Source organism: Carcharodon carcharias, chromosome 1 (assembly GCF_017639515.1).
Source record: "Carcharodon carcharias isolate sCarCar2 chromosome 1, sCarCar2.pri, whole genome shotgun sequence".
NCBI classification, from domain to species: Eukaryota; Metazoa; Chordata; class Chondrichthyes; order Lamniformes; family Lamnidae; genus Carcharodon; species Carcharodon carcharias.
The window spans coordinates 99,882,763-99,895,056 of record NC_054467.1 but is presented as its reverse complement, the minus strand read 5'-3'; the positions used below and the strand labels follow the sequence as shown (position 1 = coordinate 99,895,056).

Genomic DNA, 12,294 nt, shown 5'->3' with positions numbered 1-12,294 from the left:
ACACCAGCAGTCGGAAGACTGCAGGGGACCAGGCACATGCTCTGTCGGTGGCTGATGATATGCTTCTGGATTCGTCTGTGAGGCAGCAGATGCTGGAAGTGCAGCAGGGTATGTGAGAGGATCTGGCAGAGATACCATGCGTGGCATGGTGCCCCTGCTGGAGGAGTCCGCGTGGAACATAACCGATGCAATGAACCTCATGGCCAAGCATCATGCTTCCTCCATGGAAAGAGTGGCGACTCTCGTGAAGAGGCTCCTCCAGAAGAACAATCAGGGCTTCCTGAGGATGCATATGGACCTGCAAGCCCTCACATGCTGGTGTGCCAATTAAGGGCCACCCAGTGCGATATGCGAGTGGCAGCACTGAGTGCTGGGGCAGAGTGAGGAGGGCGAGCAGGCCTAGCGTGAACTTCACATGTGCACACGTGAGAGTGCTGAATAATCTACCTGAGACACGGAGCTGCCTCAGGGAGATGAAGAAGATATTGAAAAATCTAATAAAGAATGGGAAAATGTTATAAAACATGGGACATGTTTTTAATTCAAGTGTAAAAGTTTCATTTGATTTTTATTTGCTTTAGGAAACCCCATCCCGCTCGTGGATGAGGTTTCCTAAAAAGTGCAAAGGCTGCTTGGCCTTTTCGCCTGCCGGCCAACCATAAGATTGGAGGGCAGCGTAAATTTGAATTTAATTAGCTTTTTAATGGCCTTAATAAGCCTTTTAATTGTCGGCAGGCGTGCTGCCAACTCCTGTGCGTGCCCGCTGACCGAAATATCATTGACTGCGTGATTATGATGGGACACTTGCCTGACATCACTGCGCCTCATTTTACGCTCAGCCGGGTTGGATGCACACCCATCCGCCGAGCTTAATATTCTCCTCATCTCATATTCTTGTGGGCCATGAAAGTGATGAGGTTAAATATCAACTAGTCAGTCTCCTGAGCAATGGGCCACTGGGTGGTCACAGCATTAAACTGTGAACTAGCATAGCAGCTTCGTGAGTGACTCCGCAACAACTGAGGAAGTGCATAAAAGGGTCTTTCACATCTACTTTTCCTCTCACTTGCTCTGCACCATCACATGGCTTGGCAGCCTTTCAGAACCATATAACATGTTTCGGTAGTACCCTGTCAGGCAGCATTAGTCTTCCAATAAAGTGGAAATGTTCCAGGACGATAGCTAACTTGCTTCTTTTAAGACAACAATCATGTACTGTGAATGATTCTGCAGGTGTCTTGGGGTCTCAGCTGGCTGTTGTTTATTAAGGTGCACTATGTGCGGGAGGCAGATGAGGTTGCCACTGACAGCTTTGTATAAATGTGGTAGGGAAATGGAAATATTACTCTTAGAGGAACATTCGAATACCGTGCTTTTGGCATTTGTGACCTGATTCCACTACTTGAAAACTGCTACTTGTTTCAGAGGGAATATGTTTCCACACAGCAGACCCTGTGTTAAAGTATGCAATAGAGAAACCAGACATGTACACAGGTGTGCATTTACTTTGTCATCCATAGAAAACTGTACTTCCTAGACATCTGTCATAAAAATACAGCTTATTTCAAACCGCTACATATACTTAAGAATTAATAATTATTGTCGTATAAAAATAAGTAAATCTTTGGAGCAAAAGCATGGCCAAAAAGAAAACTGGAAAATAACATAAAGTTCACAGCAATTATTGGGAGGAAGAGTGAAGCTGAGCAGCTTAGTCCTCATGACTAACTGTTATGGTAATGAGCAGCTGAATCCAGTATATAGTATGTATAGATTTCAAATCTATTGTCCATTTTTTAATGACACTGTGTAAAGTTACCTTTGTGTCTCTAGTTATCCAACAAAACTGATCACTTTGTTGTGTTTAATTATGAAGTTACTTCAGAAGCATTAGATATGGTGCAGGAGTAGGGAGCGGGGAAAGGGGAAGAGATAAGGAAACCTCAGACTGAATTAAATTGAGGGATATTGACATTTTTAGGTAAATTTTGAAAGTGACTAGTGGCATTTGACAGGGATCTGTGTTGGATTGTATTGACTAACAATTTAGAAGATGGAATAGAAAGCCATGTGTTAAAATATCAATGACACTAAGGTAGACAACCTGGTAAGCAGTGTACATGGAACCATAAAATTGCGCAGAGCTGTTAATTGATATAGTGAATGAGCAAAGCCGTGACAAATGGATTTCAATAGTTAAGTTTGAGGTCACCGGCTTTAGAACAAAAAATACTTTTATAACACTTAGTAAATGATGAAAATAGTGGAGGTCTAAAGAGATTTAGGGGCCCATATACATAGATTGTTAAAATATCATGGACAGGTACAGAAAGTAATCAAAAAAGCTAACGGAATGTTGGCCTTTATACTTAAAGGACTAGAATACAAGGGATAAGCTATGTTACATCTATACAAAGCTCTAGTTAGACCACACCTGGAGTACTGTGCTCAGTTCTGGGCATCACACTTTAGGAAAGAGATATTGGCCTTGGAAAAACTGCAGCTTAGATTTAACAAAATGGTACTTGGACTAGGTTAAATTACAAGGACAGGTTACACAAACTAGAGATGTATTCCCTGGGATTTAGAAGGTCAAGAGGTGATTCAATTATAGTTTTCAAGATATTACGGAGAACTGATAAGTAGATACATAAAAACTATTTCCTCTGGAAAGACTAGGACTAGGGGAACATAGCTTTAAAGTTAGAACCAGGTCTTTCAGGAGTGAAGTTAAGAAACTCCTCTATGTGCTCAGGCTGGTAGAAGTTTGGAACTCTCTTCCACAAATGGCAGTTGATGCTAGATCAATTGTTAATTTTAAACTTAGATTGATAATACCTTTGGCTAAAAATAATCTTATGGGATGCGGGGCAGAGACAGGTATATGGTGTTGGGTTACAAGTCAGCTATAGGCCTGAATTTGTCAGGCGACAGGTGGGCTCGTTGGGAGCGGGTGAGGGGTGATCGCGGAGGCGATCGCCGCCTGCGATCAGCTCTGTGCCACCATTTTACGTGAGTGGGTCAATTAAGGCCCACCCAGCATAAGGTGCGAGCCATAGTGCTCAGTGCTACCTGTGCGGGCAGGGGGAGGAGAGAGAGTCGGGGCCAGTGCTCTTTCACGCTTCCTCGTGAAAGAGCCCTTCAATTTCCCTGAGGCACGGAGCTACCTTAAGAGATTGAATCACCATTGCAAGTAATGAATAAATGGTTTAAATGTTTATTTAAACATGTCCCCTCATGTGAGTGTGTCACATGAGATGGGACATGTTTTGTATTTAGGAAATTTTTAAACTTTAATTAATAAACGCTTTAGGAAACCTCATCCCGCTTGTGGATGAGGTTTCCTAAAAAACACTTTTCTCCTGCCCACCAACCTTAAGGTTGGACGGGCAGCGCTAACAATTACTTTAATCACTTTCTTAATGGCCTTAATAGACCATTTACATATTGGCGGGCGCACAGACATCTCCGGGGCATGCCCAGCGAATGAAACACCACGAGATAGCGCGATGACATTGGGACGCACGCCTGACGTCATCGCACATCATTTTACGCATCGGCGTGTCGGGCCTCCCCGCACACCGATTGAAATATCCTGCCCATAATCTCATTGAATGGTGGAAAAGACTGCTGGGATTGAACAGCCTAATCCTGTGCGGACACTCAGCAATTTACTAAACTACATACAGGGATAGAAACTGTACCTTTTTGTACCATTTTATACTTAGAAAACAGGCACAACATGGCATAGTTTCAGAAACCAATGTCCTGCAACTCCCAGGATGCTTGAAAGATATCCAATCTAAAACTGGGTGAGGCGATATTTATGAAGGCTGCCTAAAAGAGGTAAAAGCAAAGAACTGTGGATGCTGGAAATCCAAAACAAAAACAGAAACAGAGATCCCTGGAAAAACTCAGCAGGTCTGGCAGCATCGGTGTAGAAGAGCACAGTTGACATTTCAAGTCCTCATGACTCTCCAACAGAACTAAGTAAAATAGGAAAGGGGTGAAATATCAGCTGGTTTAAGGGGGTGGGGGGGGGTGGGGTTGTTAGGACAAGCAGTCAGTAATAGGTGGAGATAACCAAAAGATGTCACAGACAAAAGAACAGAGGTGTTGAAGGTGGTAATATTATCTAAAGGAATGTGATAATTAAGAGTAGAGAGCAGGACAGGCAAGGTACTGATAACTCTAGTGGGGGTGGGATGAAATCATACTAAAAGGGCATAAAAGGTAGAGATAAACAATGGGTGGAAATACACTTAAAACTAATGGAAATAGGTGGGAAAAGAAAAATCTATTTAAATTATTGGAAAAAACAAAAAGGAGGGGGAAGAAACGGAAAGGGGGTGGGGATGGAGGAGGGAGTTCAAGATCTAAAATTGTTGAACTCAATATTCAGTCCGGAAGGCTGTAAAGTGTCTAGTCGGAAGATAAGGATGTTTTTTGAGCAGCAAGCCAAGAACAGACATGTCGGCATGAGAGCAAGGTGGAGTGTTGAAATGGCAAGTGACAGGGAGGTCTGGGTAATGCTTGCAGGCAGACAGAAGGTGTTCTGCAAAGCGGTCACCCAGTCTGCGTTTGGTCTCTCCAATGTAGAGGAAACTGCATTGGGAGCAACGAATCCAGTAGACTAAATTGAGCGAAGTGCAAGTAAAATGCTGCTTCACTTGAAAGGAGTGTTTGGGCCCTTGGACAGTGAGGAGCAAGGAAGTGAAAGGGTAGGTGTTGCAGCTTCTGCGTTTACATGGGAATGAGCTGTGGGAGGGGGTTAAGGAGTAGGGGGTGATGGAGGAGTGGACCAGGGTGTCACGGAGGGAATGATCCCTACAGAATGCCGCCGGGGGGTGAAGGGAAGATGTGTTTGGTGGTGACATCATGCTGGAGTTGGCGGAAATGGCGGAGGATGATCCTTTGAGTGCGGAGGCTGGTGGGGTGATAAGTGAGGACAAGGGGGACCCTATCATGTTTCTGGGAAGGAGGAGAAGGCGTGAGGGCAGATGCATGGGAGATGGGCCGGACACGGTTGAGGGCCCTGTCAACAACCTTGGGTGGAAAATCTCGGTTAAGGAAGAAGGAGGACATGTCAGAGGAACTGTTTTTGAAAGTGGCCTCATCAGAACAGATGCGACGGAGGCGAAGGAACTGAGAGAATGGGATGGAGTCCCTACAGGAAGCGGGGTGTGAAGAGCTGTAGTCGAGGTAGCTGTGGGAGTCGATAGGCTTGTAATGGATATTGGTGGACAGTCTATCACCAGAAATTGAGCCAGAGAGGTCAAGGAAAGGAAGGGAAGTGTCAGAGATGGACCATGTGAAAATGATGGAGGGGTGGAGATTGGAAGCAAAATTAATAATTTTTTCCAGGTCCCGACGAGAGCACGAAGCAGCATCGAAGTAATCATCGATATACCGGAGAAAAAGTTGTGGGAGGAGGCCGGAGTAGGACTGGAACAAGGAATGTTCCACATACTCCATAAAGAGACAGGCATAACTGGGGCCCATGCGGGTACCCAAAGCCACACCTTTTATTTGGACACCCTGGTACACTCCTCCATCACCCGCTACTCCTTAAGCCCTCCCACGGCACCTTCCCATGCAAACACAGAAGATACAACACCTGCCCCTTTACTTCTCTCGCCTCACAGTCCAAGGGCCCAAACACTCCTTTCAAGTGAAGCAGCATTTCACTTGCACTTCCCTCAATTTAGTCTACTGGATTCGTTGCTCCCAATGCTGTTTCCTCTACATTGGAGAGACCAAACGCAGACTGGGTGACCACTTTGCAGAACACCTTCGGTCTGTCTGCAAGCATTACCCAGACCTCCCTGTCGCTTGCCATTTCAACACTCCACCCTGCTCTCATGCCCACATGTCTGTCCTTGGCTTGCTGCATTGTTCCAGTGAAGCTCAACGCAAACTGGAGGAACAGCACCTCATCTTCCGACTAGGCACTTTACAGCCTTCTGGACTGAATATTGAGTTCAACAATTTTAGTTCTTGAACTCTCTCCTCCATCCCCACCCCCTTTCCATTTCTCCCCCCTCCTTTTTGTTTTTTTTCCAATAATTTAGATAGATTTTTCTTTTCCCACCTATTTCCATTAGTTTTAAATGTATTTCCACCCATTGTTTATCTTTACCTTTTAGGCCCTTTTAGTATTCCTTCACCCCACCCACCACTAGAGCTATCTGTAACTTGTTTCTCCTGCTTTGTACTCTTAATTATCACATTCCTTTAGATAATATCACCATCTTCAACACCACTTTGTCCTTTTGTCTGTGACATCTTTTGGTTATCTCCACCTATTGCTGGCTGCTTGTCCCCCCTCCCTGCCCCTTAAACCAGCTTATATTTCACCCCTTTCCTATTTTTACTTAGTTCTGTTGAAGGGTCATGAGGACTCAAAACGTCAATTGTGCTCTTCTCCGCTGATGCTGCCAGACCTGCTGAGTTTTTCCAGGTATTTCTGTTTCTGTTTTTGCCTAAAAGAGGTGTTGGCTTCTTAAATATGCAATTGAAGGGTTTCAAAGCTTATTTTTAGTATCTTTCAGGAGCTTCACATGGAATGGATGTGGTTTAGAAACCTGCTGCTCCCAAAAAGATAAGCTTTTCGTATTTCTATTTTAATTTCAGGTCATTAGCAGGAGGAGCATGCATCCCATAATCCCTGCCCTGGCCCAGCTCTTTATGACACCTTTGGCTTTGTATTCGTCAGACAAAGGCTCCACCTTATACGGGAGATTACAATTTGTTTAAAATGAAATAAGCAATTGAAAGCCCAATTAACTGAAAATGATGAGATGATTCATAGACTTTAATACACAATCACCATAATCTTTGTTTCTGTAACTATTTTGTGGTATTGAAGCTTAAGGAAAGATGATTCGGCTGAATGCTCAGGTGGTTATATGAATTTAGTTTATTTAGCTTTCTTGAGGTTATGAATGTACAAATGCCGTAAGAACAGTTGCATTTAACCAAATCATTGTTTTTAATAAAATATTGCAACTGCTTTCAGTGTGCAAAATGTTTAAAATTAGAAACTAATGCTGAGCTAACTAAGTAACCAAGCAAATGTTAAGTTTTTCTTCACTTGGTACAGCGGCAAATTTGATGTTGACACATTAGAGTGTTACAAATATGAAAGTTCACTTCTTCGTTATGTTAGCATGCAAACACAGCCAGAAAGAAACAACACTATCAGATGCTAACCAAATTTCAGACAATCTGAACAATTACTCAGCCAAATGAGCATTTAACCAGAGATCAGACTGATTCTGTAGGCAGAGATGAATGAAAATCAACAGCAAAGGAAAAGCTGTGGTGACTCAGTGTGAATGTCTGTCTTGCAGCTTCCGGTGGAACATTCTCAGACTCAAAAAAAGATCAGTCAATAGGAAGTAGTGAGCTTGGACAAAATGTAAAAACCTTGGGAGGTCAACACAAGTAAAACAGGGTAGATTGTACAAAATCTGGGTGGAATTTTCCGTGTCCATTGGTGATGGGCGTGTTTGGTAGCGTGAGTGGTATGATGATATGGCGAGAAGGCCAAAAATTGGTTTCTTGGCATCATGAAAAAGAGTTTGCAATCGTCCGCTCTGCCCATCAATGGCGGGCCATGTTTCTCGCCTTCGGACATCAGGAACTTCATTGTAATACGTCTGCATATAATTATAAGCCCAGCTTACTGGAATCATCCCCCCCACGCTGGGTCATCAAGCTGACGTGTTTCACAATTATACATAAGCGACGTGCACCTGGTGAGCTGCACTTCAATCAGGACTTTGAGGTTTGTTTGCCTACCTTGCTTCAGTCAGCACTTACAGTCATCAGCATCAGGCTTCGGAGACAGCACCACAGCACTTTTATGGGGGCTCACGGGCAGGTCTCTACCTATCAGACCAGCCTTAAGAGGTGGCTTTTCAATGGCTGCAGGGCTAGGGCTTGCTTGGAAAAGGGGAAAAGTGGCCTTAGGTATGGGAAGAGGCTGCAGGGCAAAGGCTGTACTGAGGAAGAGAGTTTCCTAGGGTGTGTGTGAGAGCACAAGTTGATCTGTGCAAGTGGCCTCAAGATTGTGATTGCTGAGGAGGCAGTCTGCAGAAGACAGGAGGCCAGATGGAGATGTGAGGGTGTATGTGAGAGAGTGAGTGGTGATATCCCTTGAGCTGGCAGTGAGCTCTGCATTGGATGGCCAACCTCTTCCGTGCAACATTGGCACTGATCACCACTGCCATCACCCACCTAGCTAAGTGGTGAGATTGCTGCGGCCAGAGCAGGGGTAGAGGAGATCACGACAGGCTTCCACGGCATCCAAAAGGTGTTCCAGGGATGCATCACTGAATCGGGGGCTACAGTCTTCTTGCCTTTTGGGGTCAGGTCTCCTATGTTGCAGTCCTGGGCTGGAAGCACTGAGAGACGTGCATGTGGCTGCACTTTAAATATGGCACCGGGCATGAGGAAGCGACAAGGTGACCAGCATGGCTGGCAAATGAGAGCCCGCCCACCATTGAAATGGTGTGTTTTCCAGGAATGCATGATCAATGAGGCCAGATGGGGACGATATGGTGTGAAAAGCCCCCAATTTTTTTTCCTGCCCGCTACCGCACTTATTGCAAATCTGAGATGATTCTGCCCTGTGGATCAACGTAGAAAGTTGCAACAAACAATGCAAGGTGGTAGCTGAAGTTCATTACCCTCTGAATATTGTTAATTTATACCAAAAATGATAACATCTACCAGCTGGGTTTCGTCAGTACTTTTGAGGTGAAGCAAGTACATGAGGAGTGAGGAATGTTCAGTAGAATAAAGTCAGAAGAGTTGGAAGAGCGAAGGCAGTGGGTAGGAATACAGAGTCATAGAGGTCAGATGTCACAAGGCTCTGGATGCCTTGGAATAAAAGATGCCTTGGAATAAAAGAGTCATGGCAGCTGCCGGGGAAACATGCACATATATGCAGGAAGGCTTTATTGTGGTCACATGCAACCTGCACGTTGATGGAGTGGAATGACTTTCCTATTCACAAATGTCTCCAGCTGCTGCATTGGTGCCCATAAAGTGATGTGGGTACAGTCTACCACTCCTTGAACTTGTGGGAAGCTGACAATGGAAGCGAAGTCCATTTCCCACTGCATCTGTGATGCCATATTTGTGGGGAAGTTAATGTGTTTCTTCCCTGAGCAAAGAGTGATGGTGATGGTCGTGATGCACCGGTGGGTGACTGATTGTGAAATTTCATAGAGGTCTATGGCAGACCATTGGAAAGAGCAGGCCGCATTGAAATTGAAGGCCATGGTAACCTTGAGTGCAATAGGAGAGGCATGAAGATTGGTTGATTGTAGCACATGATCTTCCTCCACCATTGCACAGATGTCTATCACCACTTCTCTTGACATTCAGAGCCTTCTTCTGCACTGCCTCTCGCTCATGTTGTGATAACTTCTTCGGTGACTGTACACCCTTTGCTCAGGGTAGTATCCTCTCCACCTCAAGTCTTCCTTCTTCCCGCTGTGTTCTCTGGTGGCTCTGTCAACACCTGGCGGGATACTCTGGTTCTGCCAATATTTTGCTGCCGCTGCCTTTCCTCCATTGTCCATCTGTGGGAAGGTGCTGTGCACATTTTTTCAACTTCCTTCCTTTGCTACGCAGAAGAGTAGGAAGAGCGAAGCCTGGCACTTTGTTCTGCCTCCCACTTGGTTGTCCCGGGCAAGAAATACTCCTGAGGGGCCACATAGATATGCCCTTCCTCTTTCACAATGACCCAACCTCCTCCATTCCCTTGTGGTCTGGCAACAACCTCTATCTCTGAAGTAAGGCTTCTGTGTTCAAGATTTAACTTTGCAGAGCTCTGCAAAAAGGAAACAAATCTTTTAGGAGGCCTTCAGAAGTGTTTGAGACTCCTTCATAAATTTGTGATTCCCATACTGCAGGTTAAGGCACTTGCAACAGCAAAAATTGTGTCTGTTTAAACTTGCCATTAATGTTAAATGGACAACAGATTCATGATTCCTGCCTGTATAAGTCACACCCTGCCCCCTTTCCACTACTGGTGCAAATGGTTTCAGCTGGAAATGGCGACAGGACTTCCCTACTCTGCAAAAATCTTCCCCAAAGTCTCTTTGGGCTTCCACTATTTCTAGCATTTCACCAATTAGATAATACCCTGTTCTATTCTTTATAGATCTTAAGTGGATGATCTCACATTTACCTACATTAAAATCCATTTGCAACAGCTTTGCCCATTCACTTAATTTTTCAATATCTCATTGCAATTTTATATCTCCATCTTCACTACAAAACTGCCTATCTTTGTATCATTAGAAAATTTCCATATATGGCTTTCTATCACATTACTTAAGTTGTCAATGAATAAAGTGAATGGTTGGCACTCCAATGCACATCCTTGCAGGACATCACCAGTCAAATCCTGCCATTTTGCTGCTTGGCCAATTTCCAAATTAGGGCAATAATTTACCTTCAATTCCATGAGCTTCAACTTTAGCTAACAGTCTCTTATGAGGGACTTTATCATATACCTTCTGGAAGTCTATATAAATAACATGCATAGACCTGTGATAGCACAGAGTGGTCATGAAAAGAGTGCAATGTTAACAAAGTGCTAAAGTCTGTTGCAAATGGGTTTTTGATGCAGAGGGGAAAGGAGATGCTGTCTTTTAAAATTCCCAATACTTGTAATGGTTACTGTAACATTTTTGTTCACTACTAAATGCAAGCTAGTGTGTAGAAGAAGAAAACTTACAATAAACAAAAAACTAGATATAAATAACATAAATAATTTAGTTTAAGATCTAGCAGACCAGGTTTTAATATCTGGACTGCAATATATGGGAGTTTGTGAACAGCGAGACTGTTCTGAATGAACACTTCTGAAGGCAATGTCTCCATCTCAGATCTCTCCGGCATTGAACTGGAATGTGAGTTGCAGGCACCCCAACACAAGAGAGGGAGAGGAGCATCCAGACGGTTTTCTGCAGACTTCAGTCACACCATGTGGACAGGTACAGATTCAGAATGGTGTGACTGATAGTAGAGATAAGTGAGATAGAAACTGAGGAACCGCAGAAACAGATCCTTGTCCAATAGGTACAATGTACTTCCTACCTGTGAGGATAAGGATAAGGATAAAGACTGTCAAAAGGATAGCCAGAATGCAGACTATAGCATCTTAGAGCAGGACATCGTCCAAAGTGGGGAGGAGAAGGGGAAGCCTAACGTGCTATGGGGTTCAATAATTAGGGGGACAGATAGCATCTTTTTTAAGCTGGATCGAAAGTCCTACCTGGAGCCTACCTGGAACAATTTGTATTATGGAGGCTTCTCATGCAGGCATTATGATCTAGAAGGTACCACCTGAATCCACCAAGTCCTCGCCTTGAGGAAGTTGATGGATTACCTGATGCTCAGGAAACACAGTTGAAAACAGTAAAAACTCAAAAGTGGTATCATATTTAAGTACCAATCTGCCTCCTTTGATTTGGTTGGTCATCCATCCACCTTCTGACTTCAGTTAAAGCCAGAAATAGATAGGTTGGAGGTGGGTTTGGGTCACTTGGAACTCCCAACCAATCCAAACCTGCCCATTTTTTTCAGTTTAAATTAAGCCCAATATGCCCAAGGACAAACAAGGGAGTATGCCATATTAGATTTAGTAAAGAGCAATGAGCCAGATTTAGTTAACAGCTTAACAGTGTGTCAACATTTAACAAATAGTGATCATAATCTGATTGAGTTCAATGTAGTGTTCGAAAGGGGGAAGCGTGATACAGCTATTAAGATTCTAGATTTAGATATGGCTGACTTCAGTGGGATGAGATAAAGACTGTCCACAGTAACCTGGGCAAATCTGTTTATGAGTAAAATGACAGATCAATGGGAAATGTTCAAAAATGGATTTATTGTGATACAGAAGCAATTTATACCTGCAAAGGGCAAGAGTTCTACTTGTCAAAATACACAGCCATGAACAACTAAGAAGAAGAGACAACAGGGAGAGATTTACGGCCCTGAAGCTGGCCTATTTGCAGGCAAGTTGCGGGCATGTAAAGTCAGGGGGGTGGCTAGCCCACCACCTTCCCACCCATCCCCAAGCTGTCATCCATAAAATGGTGGGCAGGCAAGGCACCAGGCCTTAGGTCTATTGAGGCCCTTACCTGGCCAAGTAATGGCCAGCTAAGAGCCTCTTTCTGCCCGTGTGGCTGGGGAAGGTGGAACGAAAGAGGCAAGCCTGCTATTTCACCATCTCAGGTGAAAAGGTGGGAAGGTACCCAAACTACCTTT

At 44.1% G+C, this 12,294-nt stretch overlaps 1 protein-coding gene across 2 annotated transcripts in view; it reads right to left on the bottom strand.

The window, feature by feature from the left end:
- The window catches only part of cfap299 (cilia and flagella associated protein 299), a 988,831-nt gene that overhangs the window by 202,528 nt on the left and 774,009 nt on the right, over window positions 1-12,294 (bottom strand). The window contains exon 5 of one of the 2 annotated variants that reach the window (XM_041199977.1): window positions 11,260-11,278. The exons of the other annotated variant lie outside the window; for it this stretch is intronic. Coding sequence (XP_041055911.1) covers window positions 11,260-11,278 — 19 coding nt within the window. The remainder of the gene's footprint in view (window positions 1-11,259; window positions 11,279-12,294) is intronic. 2 annotated transcript variants of the gene reach the window in all.